General features: G+C 48.9%; 1 protein-coding gene across 4 annotated transcripts in view; it reads left to right on the forward strand.

The window, feature by feature from the left end:
• The window catches only part of PTPRG (protein tyrosine phosphatase receptor type G), a 623046-nt gene that overhangs the window by 361336 nt on the left and 243143 nt on the right, over positions 1-18567 (forward strand). Inside the window, exon 1 of one of the 4 annotated variants that reach the window (XM_064156972.1) lies at positions 16599-16751. The exons of the other annotated variants lie outside the window; for them this stretch is intronic. Within the exon in view, the coding sequence (XP_064013042.1) occupies positions 16740-16751 (12 nt within the window). The 5' untranslated portion in view covers positions 16599-16739. Of the gene's footprint in view, positions 1-16598; positions 16752-18567 lie in introns of those variants that run through there. 4 annotated transcript variants of the gene reach the window in all.

Raw genomic sequence — 18567 nt, forward strand, 5'->3', positions numbered from 1 at the left:
CCATCTGTGAGTTATTCTGATAGACAGAACAGCTTGTCTGCCAAATCCTAAAGCATGACTTTGATTAGTGCATACGTTGGAAAATAATCATCTTGGGGACTTTGGAGGAATTAAAAGTGTGACCTTGAACTTGTATTTTAAAGATCATGTCACCTAGGTGCCTGCTTCTGTAATTAGGGCTGGCTATAATGAATGCTGTAGAACAGAAGTTTTCACAAATGAGGCTGCCAGCAGTTACCAAGAGAGAAAAACATCAGGACATAACTCTAGGGAAGAGGGACTGTGAGGTGTTTTTCTGCAGGCTTCATGATTGTAGCCAGGTGGGGGGTGGCCTCTTCTCCCAGGCAACCAGCAATAGAACAAGGGGACACAGTCTCAAGTTGTGCCAGGGGAGGTATAGGCTGGATATTAGGAAGAAGTTCTTCCCAGAGAGAGTGATTGGCATTGGAATGGGCTGCCCAGGGAGGTGGTGGAGGCACTGTCCCTGGGGGTCTTCAAGAATGGACTGGATGAGGCACTTAGTGCCATGGTCTAGTTGACTGGATAGGGCTGGGTGCTAGGTTGGATCTTGGAGGTCTCTTCCAACCTGGTTGATGATTCTATGATTCTATGATGACTATAAAGGCAAGGTGTGCTCTTGATACTGGGGGAGAGTAATGAGGAGGGGAGTTTTGACCTTGCCAGGGCTGCAGCCACTTGGAGGAGAAGTGCCCTGTTGTGCTAGTTTGAGCCTAGCTGGGATGTTTTGGTGAGAAGAATTAGATGATAGGCTGTGAAAAGGAAACAGTGATAATGTCTACTTCACTCATGGGCTTGCTGAGATGTATAAGAGCACAAACATAGATAACAGAGTCTCTCTCTGGGCTTTGGGCTGCACTTTTCTCTCTAACTTGCTGCTTGACTTATCTTTCTGCTTCCTAACCCTTCTGCCTGACCCTCCAACTCACCTTGAACGTAAGGCAAAGTCTGGGGTAAGGTAGAGGGGTGGGAAGAAGGTGGCAGGGTGGTTGGGAGCCCCTCCTGGGAACTCAGGTTTCTGGGAGGCCTGTTGTGTTTCTGTATTACCTTTTCCAACTTGTATATTTCTGTCTATACTGTAACTATCTGCTTGTATATTGTGCTAAGCTGTAAATACAAGCTTCATTCAATTTCCAGAGCCACTGAGCCTGGTCTGGGTGATTTTACTTAAGTGTGTGTGTGTGTAACATGCAAACAATAGAATCACAGAGTATTAGAGGTTGGAAGGGACCTCCAGAGATGGAGTCCAACCCCGCTGCCACAGCAGGACCACTAATCTGCACAGGAATGCATCCAGGCAGGTTCTGAAAGTCTGCAGAGCAGGAGCCATGACAAAGACTATGGTCACTTTTTAAAGGTGCACAAATGATTTAAGACCCTAACCCCACTTTCCAGTGTGGTTGAAGCCCCTGCCAGGATGTAGACTGTTAATCATGCTAGATGATTCTGAAGGCTGCAGTAGAGATTTGTTTGTGTTTTCAGTGCCTTGAGATGATCCACAGGCATCTGAAGTCCCTCCTAAGAGATCCAGATGGCAGTGGTTGGGAAGAAGGATGACTCTTGGAGCCACCCAGGCTTTTGCCCTCAGACAATTAAAATCATAGAATCAGACAAGGTTGGAAGGGACCACAAGGATCATCTAGTTCCAACCTCCCTGCCACAGCCAGGGACACCCTACCCTAGATCAGACTGGCCAGAGCCACATCCACCCTGCCCTCAACCACCTCCCTGGGCAACACATTCCAGGCTCTCACCAATCTCATAGTGAAGAACTTCCTCCTCACATCCAGCCTGAACCTACCCATCTCCAGCTTCGCTCCATTCCTCCTAGTCCTGTTGCTTCCTGATAGCCCCAGCTTTTTTGTAGGCCCTCTCCAGATCCTGGAAGGCCACAAGAAGGTCACTTGGGAGCCTCCTCTTCTCCAGACTGAGCAGCCCCAACTCTTTCAGTTTATCCCCATGGGAGAGGTTGCTCCAGCCCTCTGATCAACCCAGTGGCCCTTCTCTGGACACATTCCAGCACATCCACATCCTTCTTGTAATGGCAGCTCCAGAACTGGACACAGTACTCCAGGTGGGGTCTCAGCAGAGTGGAGTAGAGAGGGAAAATCACCTCCCTGATCAAGAGTGCAATAAAGCCCTAGAGTGGTTCAAGTTGCTCCTGCCAGTGCAGTTCCATCTCCTTTGCCCCATCACTGCATATTATCCACCACCTAACACCGTCCAGCTGGGAAGCTCCCAGTGCATCCATCACAAACCACCACACCTGTACACAGTAATTTATTCATTGCCTGCACAGCTCCATCAGTCATCCCCTTTTGTGGTGGTCACAACATTCCCTACTTTTTGGTCCCACTGCAGCCACTTTGGCGGTGGGAGGACGATCGCTGTCTGGCAGATTTGGTCCTTGCTGTTCTGGTTTGGTGTCTTTTTTTTAACCACTGTTGAAAGTTAATTTCATGTGTTATCATTTACTTAAAAGTTGTTAAATGTTAGCCTGGGTTTAAAAAAGGCCTCATTTTGGTGCAATAACATGATTCAGCTGCCATGGCTGCTGCAGTAAATGTCGTATAAAAGAGGTCCCTTCCTGAGCTATAGTGCCCATAAATATTAGCTTTATTTTTATAAGTAGTTGCTTTTTCAGCAGCAGAGTAGCTGTAACCATAAAAATGCTTAATAAGAAATGCTTTCTGCCTCCCTCTTTATATGGTTAAACATTAAAAACTACCCCATTTTGTATTTCCTGAATGGCCTGGGACATTAAATGTGAGGTCTAAGCAACTGCTTGTCTGTGGTTTGGGGATTCTCTGCAGAATTACTCTGAGTGTGGAAGGCTTTTTTTTCTTTTTTCCTTTTCTTCTGAAACTGCTGAGCAACTCTGAGAGTTGAAGATGTAGATTTTCAGAATGAAGCAACTTAAAAGAGGCTCCATGCAGATGCTATCTCAGCAAGCTGTTTTAATATAGATCTCACCAAGCACAAGTGAGGCAGTTTCAAAAGAGAGGGACCTGAGGATGATGAGGTGCTGGAATGTGTCCAGAGAAGGGCAATGAAGCTGGTGAGGGGCCTGGAGCACAGCTCTGTGAGGAGAGGCTGAGGGAGCTGGGGGTGTGCAGCCTGCAGAAGAGGAGGCTCAGGGCAGACCTCATTGCTGCCTGCAGCTACCTGAAGGGAGGCTGTAGCCAGGTGGGGTTGGGCTCTTCTGCCAGGCAAGCAGCAACAGAAGAAGGGGACACAGTCTCAAGCTGTGCCAGGGCAGGTCTAGGCTGGATGTTCTGAGGAAGTTGTTGGCAGAGAGAGTGATTGGCATTGGAATGGGCTGCCCAGGGAGGTGGTGGAGTTGTTGTGCCTGGAGGTGTGCACGCAAATGCTGGATGAGGCACTTAGTGCCATGGTCTGGTTGACTGGACAGGGCTGGGTACTAGGTTGGCCTGGATGAGCTTGGAGGTCTCTTCCAACCTGGCTGATTCTATGATTGATTGATTCTCTGATTGATTGACTTAGTAAACTCTGCCATTTGAGTCCCAGAATATCTTATGAAAAGCAAAAAAAACCCCAACTGAATCCTCAACAAAAATTCTCTCCTGCCCTCATTAAAAGTGCAATCACTTGCAAGCTTTTACAGGGAGAGGAGAACCTATTTTTAGAAGTTTGACTGCATGTGTTGGAATTGTTTATTTTGAGACTTCATTAAAGAAAAAAAAAAAGAACAAAACAAACAGCCAAAAAAATGAAATGGTCATCAGCTGGGAACTTATCACTTGATAACCAGAAAGCATAGTGACACTGCAAAACTCATTTCCATTTTCTGTTTGATTTGATCCTATAAAACTCATGACAATGAGCACAAGCAGGCATAGAATATTCTTTCATTATGCTTCCATATTTATTTTGTATAATAGGCAGGGGGGAGAAATGTGTCCAGCAGATTCCCTTTTTAAGTGCTGGTTGAAGTACATACTTTTTACAAAGTTGTGTATCCATAGGATGTAGTCACTTCAGAGGTGATTGGTGATTGTTTGGTTTTCATTTTCATGCATTTGTGAACAAGAAGCTCAACAGGAGCCAGCAGTGTGCACTTGCAGCCCAGAGGGCCAACAACAGCCTGGGCTGTAGCAGGAGAAGTGTGGCCAGCAGGTGAAGGGAGGTGATTCTCCCCCTCTTCTCCACCCTGTTGACATCTCATCTGGAATACTGCATCCAGTTCTGGAGCCTCCATTACAAGAGGGATGTGGAGATGCTGGAATGTGTCCAGAGAAGGGCCACTGGGATGCTCAGAGGGCTGCAGCAGCTCTGCTGTGAGCACAGACTGAAAGAGTTGGGGCTGTGCAGTCTGGAGCAGAGGAGGCTCCCAGGTGACCTTCTTGTGGCCTTGTAGTATCTGAAGGGGGCTACAAAAAACACTTGGGAGAGACTTTTTAGGCTCTTGGGAAGGGACTTTTTAGGCTCTTAGGGAGCGACAGGCCAAGGGGAATGGAGCAAAGCTGGAGGTGGGTAGGTTCAGACTGGATGTGAGGAGGAAGTTGTTGAGCAGGAGAGTGGTGAGAGGCTGGAATGGGTTGCCCAGGGAGGTGGTTGAGGCCTCATGGCTGGAGGTGTTTAAGGCCAGGCTGGCTGAGGCTGTGGGCAGCCTGCTCTAGGGTAGGGTGTCCCTGTCCATGGCAGGGGAGTTGGAACTAGATGATCCTTGTGGTGCCTTCCAACCCTGACTGATTCTATGATTCTATGTTTTAAATCCACACTATTGGTTGGAATCTTTCCTGAATAGTATCTTTGAAGAAAAACTCTGCTTTTAGTGGCTTGCACTAATGTCCAAGTTTGCTTCAGGCAGACAGGGAAAGTCAGTAGCTGTCCTAAATAAGAGATGTGATCAAAGCAAAACAATTTGTGATGTGCTGCTAGATTTCCTTTGCAGAACATCCAGAAGATCATCACATGGTTGCTTATGTCTTGCTTATGTTGTGGCTTGAGAGCAGCCCTGGGAAAGGGGCTCTGGGGGTGCTGGTGGATGAGAAGCTCAACAGGAGCCATCAGCATGCACTTGCAGCCCAGAGAGCCAACCAGAACCTGGGTTGCATCAAGAGGAGCATGGGCAGCAGGGTGAGGCAGGTCATTCTTCCCCTCTACTCCACTCTGGTGAGACACCACCTGGAGTACTGTGTCCAGTTCTGAAGCCACTAACAAAAGAAAGATCTGGACATGCTGGAACATGTCCCGAGCAGGGCCAGGAGGATGATCAGAGGGCTGGAGCTGCTCTGCTATGAGGACAGGCTGAGAAAGTTGGGGCTATTCAGTCTGGAGAAGAGCAGACCTTATTGTGGCCTTCCAGTATCTGAAGGGGGGCTACAAAAAAGCTGCTGAAGGACTTTTCAGTGTGTCAGGTAATGCCAGCACTAGGGGGAATAGAACAAAACCTAGAAGTTTAGATGCTAGGAAGAAGTTCTTCACCATGAGGGTGGGGAGGCACTGGAACAGCTTGCCCATGGAGGTGGTGGAAGCCCCATCCGTGGAGGTCTTTAAGACCAGGCTGGTTGTGGCTTTGAGCCACCTGATCTAGTGTGAGGTGTCCCTGCCTATGGCAAGGGGCTTAGAAGTGGATGATCCATGATGTCCCTTCCAGCTCTAACAATTCTGTGATTCCATGTCCTCCATAGTGAATATTACAGCGTGATATCAGGTTGTGTAGATGAGTTTTGTGGTTCACTGCTTCGATGTCTCATTCTGCTACCCCCCTTTCATTTTGGTGTACAGGGTGCAGTAATTGCCATAAATTCTGCAGAGAATTTGCAATCAGATGTATTTTCTGTTGTAACTGAGGGGCCCACCTTGAGTGCCTTTGCCAGCAATGGATCTTGGCAGCAAATGCTTAGGGGAAAAGTTGTTCTGAAGCTGTTACTGAGCAGCAGACTAACTCTTAAAACTGATGAGCAGTAACTGCAGATACAAGAGTCATATTCAAAGAATCAGGCAGGGTTGGAAGGGACCATCTGGTTCCAACCCCCCTGCCATGGGCAGGGACACTCTACCCTAGAGCAGGCTGCCCAGAGCCTCATCCAGCCTGGCCTTAAACACCTCCAGCCATGGGGCCTCAACCACCTCCCTGGGCAACCCAGTCCAGGCTCTCACCACTCTCATGCTCGACAACTTCCTCCTCACATCCAGTCTGAATCTCCCCATCTCCAGCTTTGCTCCATTCCCCCCAGTCCTGTCACTCCCTGAGAGCCTGAAAAGTCTCTCCCAAGCTTTTTTGCAGCCCCCTTTCAGATCCTGGCAGGATACAAGAAGGTCACCTGGGAGCCTCCTCTGCTCCACCTGCACAGCCCCAACTCTTTCGGTTTGACCTCACAGCAGAGCTGCTGCAGCCCTCTGAGCATCCTCCTGGCCCTGCTCTGGACACTCTCCAGCATCTCTGTATCCTTCTTGTAACGGAGACTCCAGAACTGGATGCAGTACTCCAGGTGGGGTGTCACCAGAGCAGAGCAGAGGGGGAGAATCACCTCTCTTCACCTGCTGGCCACACTTCTCCTGCTGCAGCCCAGGCTGTGCTTAGCCCTCCAGGCTGCAAGTGCACACTGCTGTGGTAATCTAATGTGAAAAAATGCTACAGCTCTATTCCCAAACATCTCCCAGATGCTGCCTTGGCCACAGCATTGTTTAAATGAGAAGAGAGAGAAAAGTTTTACATATTCCAGTTGAGCCAGCACGGGAAATGCAAATTTGCACAGACAGATCAAGGTGTTAAAATTAGATCCAGCTACAGTGGTTCTGTGGAAGACCATGTGTTAGGAGAAAATGTTCCAATCCAGAATCAAAAAAGAAACAAACCCAAAAACCCAACTAGATTTCTAAACCTGTGTCTTGAAATGCTCAACTCCAGAGAGCAGATGCTCTCCACTCCAGATGCAGTGGTTTGGAAGACGTCTGCATTTCTTTCCCAGTCGTTGCTAACGTAATGCATATTGCATTGCAGATTGGAGGCACTTTGCACTTCAGGAAGGAGTTTCCCAGATGGAAAGATGTGAATTATTTATGCAATGTTTATCTCAGGGTTTACTTCCCATCACAAGCAATTAAGGGTATTTCATTTCATTAAAACTAACGTTTTCACACTGGGGAAATGATTTATCTAAGGAAAATGTTATAGTATCCACTGCTTAAAAGCTTGGGAGCTTCCATCAATCATGCAGTCTCACAGTCTTCTAAAAACTTGCAGGATGGGAAAGGAAGACATTTTCCTGTATTAGGGCTTGCCAAATTGAATTATAACTAATTGGAATGTAACAAATTAAGCTATTAATTATTGTCTTCCTACTTAGTTGGAAACGACAGGGGTTCGAAAGCGGTGCCCTGGCACCTCAATTTTGCAGTCCTTGGACAAGCCTCAACTACTTCTTATCTGTACGTAGAGAGGAGAAAAGGAGCCTTTGTTCCTACTGCACTGCCTTAAAGACTTGTTTGTATGAGCAAAGACTGAGAAGACAAGACTGGATGAGGCACTTGGTGCCATGGTCTAGTTGACTGGCTAGGGCTGGGTGCTAGGTTGGACTGGATGATCTTGGAGGTCTCTTCCAGCCTGGTTGGTTCTATGATTCTATGAAGCCTCACAGAAAGAGAATGTGAAATAAAATTGGCTGTTTGATATGCAACTGCATTTCAAGTGGCTGTGTTTGGATGGCAGTGAGGAATCTACTGTGATTCCTGTGTTTGTTCCTCTCCTCTGCTACCGTCTGAGTACTCTGAGTACTGTGTTCAGTTCTGGGCTCCCCAGTTTAGGAGGGACATTGAGATGCTTGAGCGTGTCCAGAGAAGGACAACGAGGCTGGGGAGAGGCCTTGAGCACAGCCCTACGAGGAGAGGCTGAGGGAGCTGGGATTGGTTAGCCTGGAGAAGAGGAGGCTCAGGGGAGACCTTATTGCTGTCTACAACTACCTGAGGGGTGGTTGTGGCCAGGAGGAGGTTGCTCTCTTCTCTCAGGTGGCCAGCACCAGAACAAGAGGACACAGCCTCAGGCTATGCCAGGGGAGATTTAGGCTGGAGGTGAGGAGAAAGTTCTTCCCTGAGAGAGTCACTGGACACTGGAATGGGCTGCCCGGGGAGGTGGTGGAGTCGCCGTCCCTGGAGCTGTTCAAGGCAGGACTGGACGTGGCACTTGGTGCCATGGTCTGGCCTTGAGCTCTGTGGTAAAGGGTTGGACTTGATGATCTGTGAGGTCTCTTCCAACCCTGATGATACTCTGATACTGTGACACTGTGACTTGTGTGAAGTGCACCATTAGGGGTCTGTGATAGCCAAAGCATTAAACTGAAAGGTCTTTTTATTGTTAATGTTAGAACTATTTTCCAGCAGGGATACTGCCAGATCTTACTGAGGTTCCAGCAGATTAGATGATCTCACATAAGGACCTGCTTTAAATGGAAAACAAGTTACCCATGGCACAGCAATGTGCCCCTGTGGCCAAGAAGGCCAATGGGATCCTGGGGTGCATTAGGAAGAGTGAGTCCAGCAGATCAAGGGAGGTTCTCTTCCCCCTCTACTCTGCCCTGCTGAGACCTCATATTGAATACTGTGTTCAGTTTTGGGCTCCCCAGTTTAAGAGGGACAGGGATCTGCTGGAGAGGGTCCAGCGGAGGGCTATGAGGATGATGAGGGGACAGGAGGGCATGGCTGATGAGGAGAGGCTGAGGGACCTGGGGCTGCTTAGTCTGGAGAAGAGAAGACTGAGAGGGGATTTGATAAATGTTTATAAATATCTGAGGGCTGGCCAGTAGGTGGGGGACAAGGAGGGAGGGGACAAGGAGCAGTTGGTGTAAGTTGCAGCAAAAGAGGTTCTGCTTCAACACAAGGGGGAACTTCTTTACTGTAAGTGTCACAGAGCACTGGCACAGGCCCCCAGAGAGGTTGTGGAGTCTCCTTCTCTGGAGCCTTTCAAGGCCTGTCTGGATGTGTTCCTCTGTCACCTCAGCTGGATTGTGTGGTCCTGCTCTGGCTGGGGGTTGGACTCGATGATCTCCTTGAGTCCCTTCCAACCCCTCCCATCCTGTGAACCTGTGATAGCATCCATCCTAGAGGACAGGGGAAGGGAGAAAGAGAGCCCATTACTGTCACTTGGCAACCTAATTTCAGTTTGGCCCCCAATAATTATAGATGGCAGGAAAGCTAAATTTTGGAATCTGAGGGGTTAAGGTCTGGTCAAACAAATCACTGCCTGCTGCTGCTGTTTTAAAAGCCTAGAGTGCCAATCTGTGAAATATGCTAGGAAAATCCAGACAAAACCAACCAAAATAACAGCTGTACACCTTTATCTTGGTCTGTGATGGGTTTAAAATTACAGAATATGCTGCAGCTAACTTCCCTGGTGGCTCTTTGTGAGGTCTGGATCAACAATATCGTGGCAAGAATGTTAAAGTATCGATTTGTTCTTGTGGCAGGCAGGATTCCTGCATTATCTCCATCCTCTCTGGGGACAGGCATTAACAAAGACCTTCAGAAGTTGTTCAGAACTAGTTTGCAAACAGCTAAAATTCCTCCTGCTTTATAAGCAGACTGCGGTGGTCTGAAAATCAGTTACTGTAATTTCACACATTTCAGGGGAAAGGAACATTGGGGTTGTTTTTTTTTTCTCCACAGAATCCTGCTGAAAAAGAGTCTATTGTTTCCTTGAGCTGGTGGGTTCTATGTGTGTGTTTATTTATGTTGAAGGTCTGACTCTTTTCAAACCATCTGCATTTAACTGCTGTTTCTTGGTGAGCTCCACCAAAATTCCGCGTGGGATAACAAGGATCTAACAGTGGGGGAAATTTCTTTATATCATGGATTTAGTAAAATGCCTGACATTATTATTGTGGAGGAAAGTTCATCTTGACTTATACCCTGCTGCTCTTAACGTGGGAAAGAGCAAGATGATAGTGATTACAAAGTCAGATTTGTATGTGACTGTTACTGCGCTGCAGCATAGAAGGATAGAGGAGGAAATCTCACCAAAGTTAAGCTGAGTTGAGTAGTTTGTGATGCTTCAGTAGTTTGTGATGCATTAGGTCTTCCTTAAATCTTCCTCCCCCCAGAAATGTCACAGTATCATAGTATCATCAGGGTTGGAAGAGACCTCACAGATCATCGAGTCCAACCCTTTACCACAGAGCTCAAGGCCAGACCATGGCACCAAGTGCCACGTCCAGTCCTGCCTTGAACAGCTCCAGGGACGGCGACTCCACCACCTCCCCGGGCAGCCCATTCCAGTGTCCAATGACTCTCTCAGTGAAGAACTTTCTCCTCACCTCCAGCCTAAACCTCCCCTGGCGCAGCCTGAGGCTGTGTCCTCTTGTTCTGGTGCTGGCCACCTGAGAGAAGAGAGCAACCTCCTCCTGGCCACAACCACCCCTCAGGTAGTTGTAGACAGCAATAAGGTCTGCCCTGAGCCTCCTCTTCTCCAGGCTAACCAATCCCAGCTCCCTCAGCCTCTCCTCATAGGGCTTGTGTCTACCCAGGCCAGAGATATTCCAATTCCTGCCTCTTTTTTTAAGGATCTTTTATCCCAGCTGAAAATACCATGCAGGAGTCCTGTAGTTTGCAGGGGCAAGTGCAGACTCCAGCATCTGGGGAGGAATAATAAACTGCATCAGTATAGGCTGGGAGGTGTTTATGCTGGAGAGCAGCCCTGTGGGGAGGGAGCTGGGAGTGCTGGTGGGTAACATCCATGGCACAGCAATGTGCCCTTGTGGCCAGGGCCAGCGGGATCCTGCAGTGTATTACAGGCTCACAGGATGTTAGGGGTTGGAAGGGAACCAAAGAGATCATCGAGTCCAACCCCCTGCCAGAGCAGGACAATTCTATCTAACACAGATCACAGAGGAACACATCCAGAGAGGCCTGGAAAGCCTCCAGAGAAGGAGATCCCATGATCTCCCTGGGGAGCCTGTTCCAGTGCTCTGTGACCCTTACAGTGAAGAAGTTCCCCCTTGTGTTGAGGCAGAACCTCTTGTGCTGCAGCTTACACCCATTGCTCCTTGTCCTATCCCAGGGAGCAGTGAGCAGAGCCTGTCCCCCCCTTCCTGGCAGCCCTCAGATATTTATAAACATTTATCAAATCCCCTCTCAGTCTTCTCTTCTCCAGACTAAGCAGCACCAGGTCCCTCAGCCTCTCCTCATCAGGCATGCCCTCCTGTCCCCTCATCATCCTCGTAGCTCTCCTCTGGACCCTCTCCAGCAGATCCCTGTCCCTCTTCAACTGGGGAGCCCATAACTGAACACAGTATTCAAGGAATAGGAAGAGTGTGTCCAGCAGATCAAGGAAGGTTCTCCTCTGCCCTGGTGAGACCTCATCTTGAGTAATGTCTTCAGTTTTGGGCTCCCCAGTTGAAGAGGGACAGAGATCTGCTGGAGAAGGTCCAGCGGAGGGCTAGGAGGGTGATGAGGGGACTGGAGCACTGCTCAAATGCTTTACATTCTGAAGAGGTAATTCAATAAAGGCAGCATTCGGTGTATGTGTCCATGAGCACTCCTGCATTTGTCTAGAAGATTAAATTTGATATCACATAGTGTAGCTAGCATGATTTTTTTTCTAGCATGAAGGCTTTTGAACATCTGCAGATGGGAGTGTGGTTTCCTAAGGACTGTAGCTGCAGAAATCATAGGTCTGCAACCTCGTAGGGTACGTGAAGACATCATAGTAATGAAGTCGCTGCATTTGTTACGGGCACAGTATTCCTTCCTGGCCAGAGACTGAGAGCCCTGGGGCTGTTTAGTCTGGAGAAGACTGAGAGGAGATCTCATCTCTGTGTACAGATATCTGAGGGGTGGGTGTCAAGTGCGTGGGGCCAATCTCCTTTTGGTGGTTAGCAGCAATAAGATAAAGAGCAACAGCTACGAACTGGAACGTAGAAGGTTTCACGTCGACATGAGGAGAAACTTCTGTACAGTGAGGGTGACAGAGCCCTGGAGCAGGCTGCCCAGAGAGGCTGTGGAGTCTCCTGCTCTGGAGACTTTCGAAACCTGCCCTGATACATTCCTGTGTGAACTACCCTGGGTGATGCTGCTTGGCAGGGAGGTTAGACTGGATGATCTCTGGAGGTTCCTTCCAACTTCTAAAGGTCTGTGATTCTGCTGGGCCCCATCCTCTTTAACATCTTCATAGATGATCTGGATGAGGGCATGGAGTCAGTCATCAGCAAGTGTGCAGATGACACCAAGCTGGGGGCAGATGTGACTGAGTTGGAAGGCAGAAGGGCTCTGCAGCGGGACCTTGACCGCCTGGACAGATGGGCAGAGTCCAAGGGGATGGCTTCAATAGCTCCAAGTGCAGGGTGCTGCACTTTGGCTACAACAACCCCATGGAGAGATACAGGCTGGGGTCGGAGTGGCTGGAGAGCAGCCAGACAGAGAGGGATCTGGGGGTGCTGATTGATACCCGCCTGAACATGAGCCAGCAGTGTGCCCAGGTGGCCAAGAGAGCCAGTGGCATCCTGGCCTGCATCAGGAGTGGTGTGGTCAGCAGGAGCAGGGAGGTCATTCTGCCCCTGTACTCTGCACTGGTTAGACCACACCTTGAGTCCTGTGTTCAGTTCTGGGCCCCCCAGTTTAGGAAGGACATTGAGATGCTTGAGCGTGTCCAGAGAAGGGCAACGAGGCTGGGGAGAGGCCTTGAGCACAGCCCTACAAGGAGAGGCTGAGGGAGCTGGGATTGGTTAGCCTGGAGAAGAGGAGGCTCAGGGGTGACCTTATTGCTGTCTACAACTACCTGAGGGGTGGTTGTGGCCAGGAGGAGGTTGCTCTCTTCTCTCAGGTGGCCAGCACCAGAACAAGAGGACACAGCCTCAAGCTACATCAGGGGAAATTTAGGCTGGAGGTGAGGAGAAAGTTCTTCCCTGAGAGAGTCATTGGACACTGGAATGGGCTGCCCAGGGAGGTGGTGGAGTCGCCGTCCCTGAAGCTGTTCAAGGCAGGATTGGACGTGGCACTTGGTGCCATGGTCTGGCCTTGAGCTCTGTGGTAAAGGGTTGGACTTGATGATCTGTGAGGTCTCTTCCAACCCTGATGATACTGTGATACTGTGAATCACGAAAACATCCAGGTTGGAAAAGCCCCTTAGGGTCACCAAGTCCAACCTATAGCACTACTCTCCAAGGTGCACCTTAGACCGTGTCTCTTAAGCACCACATCCAAACGGCCCTTAAATGCATCCAGGGTTGGTGACTCAACCACCTCCCTGAGCGGCTCATTCCAGTGCCTGACTGTCCATGAAAAACTTTTTCCTAGTGTCCAATCTGAACCTAGCCAGTCTCAGCTTGAGGCCATCCTTTCTTACTGAACCATCATTAGCCAAAATCGTAAGAGAGCGTTCAGAGGAGACTTTACCTGTTCCACTTTACACCAGAGCTTCACTCCAGAAGGTCTCAGCACCACAGCTTTCAGGAAGCTTCTTCTATGTAAAGCTTTGAAAATTAATCTTAGGCTTTGATTGCCTTTCAGGATGGGAAGACATGGAGCTACTGCTTCTGTTTTTCTGGAGATCTTACTGACATACAGAAACTGAGGCTAGATGTAACAGAGCAGTTTGCAGGGAAACTGCACGGGTCAAGGTGAAGGCCACATTTAGGTCACGGACACAAGATGACATCATGCAGTAGCAGTCTGCTCTTGGGTGGCCAAGTCCCTCTGTTTCTGTTCCTGTAGTGGCCACACAAGAAGTGTTTGTGACTGAACCTCACCCAGAGACTGTTTTTCCTATATTTTTCAGACCTTTATTCTGTCCTACAAGGGGGCTCAACAGAACAGCCACATGGCTTTATTTAGTATTCAGCCAGGATTCAGTTGTCACTGAATCATAGAATCAACCAGGTTGGAAGAGACCTCCAAGATCATCCAGTCCAACCTAGCACCCAGCCCTAGCCAGACCATGGCACTAAGTGCCTCATCCAGTCTTTTCTTGAACACCTCCAGGGATGGTGACTCCACCACCTCCCTGGGCAGCCCATTCCAATGCCAATCACTCTCTCTGGGAAAAACTTCCTCCTGACATCCAGCCTAGACCTCCCCTTGCAGAACTTCACACTGTGTCCCCTTGTTCTGTTGCTGCTTGCCTGGCAGAAGAGCCCAACCCCACCTGGCTACAACCTCCGTTCAGGTAGCTGTAGACAGCAATGAGCCTTCTCCAGGCTAAACAACCCTAACTCCCTCAGCCTCTCCTCACAGGGCTGTGCTTGAGGCCTCTCACCAGCCTTGTTGCCCTTCTCTGGACACCTTCCAACACCTCAACATCTCTCTTGAATTGAGGAGCCCAGAACTGGACACAGCACTCGAGGTGTGGCCTGAGCAGTGCTGAGTAGAGGGGCAGAATGACCTCCCTTATCCTACTGGCCACACTGTTCCTGAGCCAGGCCAGGATGCCATTGGCTCTCTTGGCCACCTGGGCACACTGCTGGCTCATGTTCATCTACTCTCTACCAGCACCCCCAGGTCCCTTTCTTCCTGGCTGCTCTCAGCCACTCTGTTCCCAGCCTATAGTGCTGCTTGGGGTTGTTGTGGCCAAAGTGCAGAACCCTGCACTTGGCTTTGTTAAATCTCATCTTTCTCTCCACCCATGCAGCCTGGCCAGGTTCCTCTGCAGGTCTCTCCTCCCCTCCAACAGCTCCACACCTGCTCCTAGCTTGGTGTCATCTTCAACCTTACTGATGCTGGACTCGGTCCCCTTGTCCAGATCATCAATAAAGATTTTGAACAGGACTGGGCCCAGCACTGATCCCTGGGGCACACCACCAGTGACAGCTGCCAACTGGATGTGGCATTGCTAATGGAGGTTTATCTTGCACTGAACACAAACACAAAGGTATATATATTTCAATGCTGTGTTTTATTGCACACCTATAAAATACTACACTGTCCTTACTTTTTGAGCTATTTTTTAAAGGGAAGTGTTCAATCATTCCTTAAAACCTGGCACTTCCATATTAATCTTTCTCCTTTTTTTAATGGAACTTTTTTCTAATGAGGAAAGAAGTACAATGGAAACTTTTGATCACCAAGTTATCAAATCATTCATCTTGTTTTCATTCGTCGATCAGAGCAGAATTAAGTACAGGACACGCTGTCAGATGACGATGAAACCACTTGATGCAAGGGAGCAGACAGCTGCTACAAGTTGGCTTTATTGCAGTAAATTTTGCGGCCTCTTTCTGCATAAAAGGAGATGTCCTTTTCTGTGTATTATTGATACACAGCGAGGTTGGGACATGGTACTACAGAGCAAAGCTGGGACACTTGGGTCAGCTAGCATGAAAGTAATCACAGTCTGACATGGCTTGCTTTGAAGAACTCATCACATCTGAAAGGTCACAGTATCACAGTATCACCAAGGTTGAAAGAGACCTCACAGATCATCAAGTCCAACCCTTTACCACAGAGCTCAAGGCCAGACCATGGCACCAAGTGCCACGTCCAGTCCTGCCTTGAACAGCTCCAGGGACGGCGACTCCACCACCTCCCCGGGCAGCCCATTCCAGTGTCCAATGACTCTCTCAGGGAAGAACTTTCTCCTCACCTCCAGCCTAAATCTCCCTTGGCACAGCTTGAGGCTGTGTCCTCTTGTTCTGGTGCTGGCCACCTGAGAGAGGAGAGCAACCTCCTCCTGGCCACAACCTCCCCTCAGGTAGTTGTAGACAGCAATAAGGTCTCCCCTGAGCCTCCTCTTCTCCAGGCTAACCAATCCCAGCTCCCTCAGCCTCTCCTCGTAGGGCTGTGCTCAAGGCCTCTCCCCAGCCTCGTCGCCCTTCTCTGGACACGCTCAAGCATCTCAATGTCCCTCCTAAACTGGGGGGCCCAGAACTGAACACAGTACTCAAGGTGTGGTCTAACCAGTGCAGAGTACAGGGGCAGAATGACCTCCCTGCTCCTGCTGGCCACACCATTCCTGATGCAGGCCAGGATGCCACTGGCTCTCTTGGCCACCTGGGCACACTGCTGGCTCATGTTCAGGCGGTTCTGCCTGCCCCCAAGGGTTAGCATAGTGTGAGGATGAGGAGGCAATTTTTTTATGGCTTTTGCTTCCATATTTGTGGTCTTGATCTTTTCCTCTCTGCAGTGACATGCACAGATCTCTGGTGAGCACAGAATGCAAATTTCTTTCCCTAGGCTCTGTTGTTAGCCGTAAGTAATGGACAAGCAGGTGAAGTTTCAGGAAGAATATCTTTAGGGAACACAAATAAAGGTCTGCATTGTTTTATGTGAGCAAGAGGTCTGCATTTTCATGTTCTAGAAAATTCTGGAGGTTTCTATTCTAGAGGTTTGTGTCTTGCTTACAAGCAGGTGTATCTGAAAAGTGTCTTCCCAGTCCCGCTGGTGTGAGTTTGGATTAAATACTCCTGTGGCTGTCTGCTCTCTTGCAGTTCTTCCTTGGAATGACAGAGAGATGTTCTGGAGGAACAGAGCAGTTACTCCTCATCAGTTTTAATCCTTAATAATCATAGCATTTCCAGGAGTTCCCACTCAGCTATCCACATCTAGCTACTCTTCCTCTGAGATGTTCTGCTAAGAGAGCTTTCTCCATGAGTCTGACTACTAATTTTGCTCCTAAGGAACCTTTGCTGATGTCTGGATGAACAAATTTGGACGCCCTGCCGTGTTAGAGGAAGTAGGATGAGCTACCCTGTGATTTTCTAGGGAGTTGTCTTGAAGTCCAGCTAACAGGTGATGACAGAAATGCCCTATTCCTCATCCACATTAGGACTAAAATGGAGTCTAAGGTACTTATCACCATCTTTGTTATGTTTCTGAGAGATTTAATAGTCCCTAGAATGGTTCATTTTTTAAGAGCTGTGTGCTATTAAAGTGAGACATTATTTAGCAGTTGGTGCTGTCTCAAGAGGATAATTACTCAGAAGTATCTATTTGAAAATACATCTACTGCTAGTTGTATAAATGTCTACAATGCCTGAAGTATTTAAAGCCTGGGAGGCTTTGTGATTAAAGTTATCTTATTTCAATATTTAACAGAATGGTAGTTTTCTGTTAATATTGTGTGTGCTTAGATGTGCAGATGACACCAAGCTAGGAGCAGGTGTGGAGCTGTTGGAAGGTAGGAGAGCCCTGCAGAGGGACCTGGCCAGGCTGGATGGGTGGGCAGAGGCCAATGGGATGAGAATGAACAAGGCCAAGGGCAGGGTTCTGCACTTTGGCCGCAACAACCCCAAGCAGCACTACAGGCTGGGGACAGAGTGGCTGAGAGCAGCCAGGAAGAAAGGGACCTGGGGGTACTGATAGATAGTAGGCTGAAGATGAGGCAGCAGTGTGCCCAGGTGGCTGAGAGAGCCAATGGCATCCTGGCCTGCATCAGGAACAGTGTGGCCAGCAGGACAAGGGAGGTTATTCTGCCCCTGTACTCAACACTGCTCAGGCCACAGCTTGAGTGCTGTGTCCAGTTCTGGGCCCCTCAATTCAAGAGAGATGTTGAGGTGCTGGAAGGTGTCCAGAGAAGGGCAGCAAGGCTGGTGAGGGGCCTGGAGCACAGCCCTGTGAGGAGAGGCTGAGGGAGCTGGGGGTGTGCAGCCTGCAGCAGAGGAGGCTCAGGGCAGAGCTCATTGCTGTCTGCAGCTACCTGAAGGGAGGCTGTAGCCAGGTGAGGTTGGGCTCTTCTGCCAGGCAAGCAGCAACAGAACAAGGGGACACAGTGTGAAGTTGTGCCAGGGGAGGTCTAGGCTGGATGTTAGGAGGAAGTTGTTGTCAGAGAGAGTGATTGGCATTGGAATGGGCTGCCCAGGGAGGTGGTGGAGTCACCGTCCCTGGAGGTGTTCAAGAAAAGCCTGGCTGAGGCACTTAGTGCCATGGTCTGGTTGATTGGCTAGGGCTGGGTGCTAGGTTGGACTGGATGATCTTGGAGGTCTCTTCCAACCTGGTTGGTTCTATGATTCTGTGATCCCAGTGCTGCTATTTTCTCTGTGACTCATGAGAATCCACACCCACTGATAATCAGTCCCACTGAGTAAAGCATGCAGGTGCATTTTGTGACCTGGTACAGCCCCAAGTGCAGAATTAAGTGCAGTAGAGCTCTTAAATCACAAAAAATCTCCACCTTACCCTTGTACAGCACTGCTGAGTTTGGAGGGCACATGACAGGAGGTGAAGTGGTGCTGCCCTTGCTGACCACAATCATGAAGTGCTTTGTGAAATAGAACAGGGACAGTCTTCAATATTTGATTCCTAATTGTGAAACTAATTGGATCTGTCTTGAACTTCTCCCCTTAATTACAGAGGGACTTGCATGAGTGTAAAGTCTTTGAGGACCTGAGTGAGCAATCAGGTTTTGATGAAATTGGTCAGTGTGCTCTGAAGTTATCACAAGGGGCTGACGTGTCTGATGCAGACACACACACACAAAGCAGAATCATATATATCTCATTTTCTAGTTTAACTGCAGTAAAAAGAAGATTCCAAGTTTGTACATATAGTAATGAACATTAAATTAGTTATTGCCACTCAAGAGAGTGGTCCCAGAATCCTTAGGCAGGGCTGTCTGAAAATATCAGCTCAGTGCTGAGCAGTAGCAAAAAAGTCAAACAAGAA

Source organism: Pogoniulus pusillus, chromosome 16 (assembly GCF_015220805.1).
Source record: "Pogoniulus pusillus isolate bPogPus1 chromosome 16, bPogPus1.pri, whole genome shotgun sequence".
Taxonomy (NCBI): domain Eukaryota; kingdom Metazoa; phylum Chordata; class Aves; order Piciformes; family Lybiidae; genus Pogoniulus; species Pogoniulus pusillus.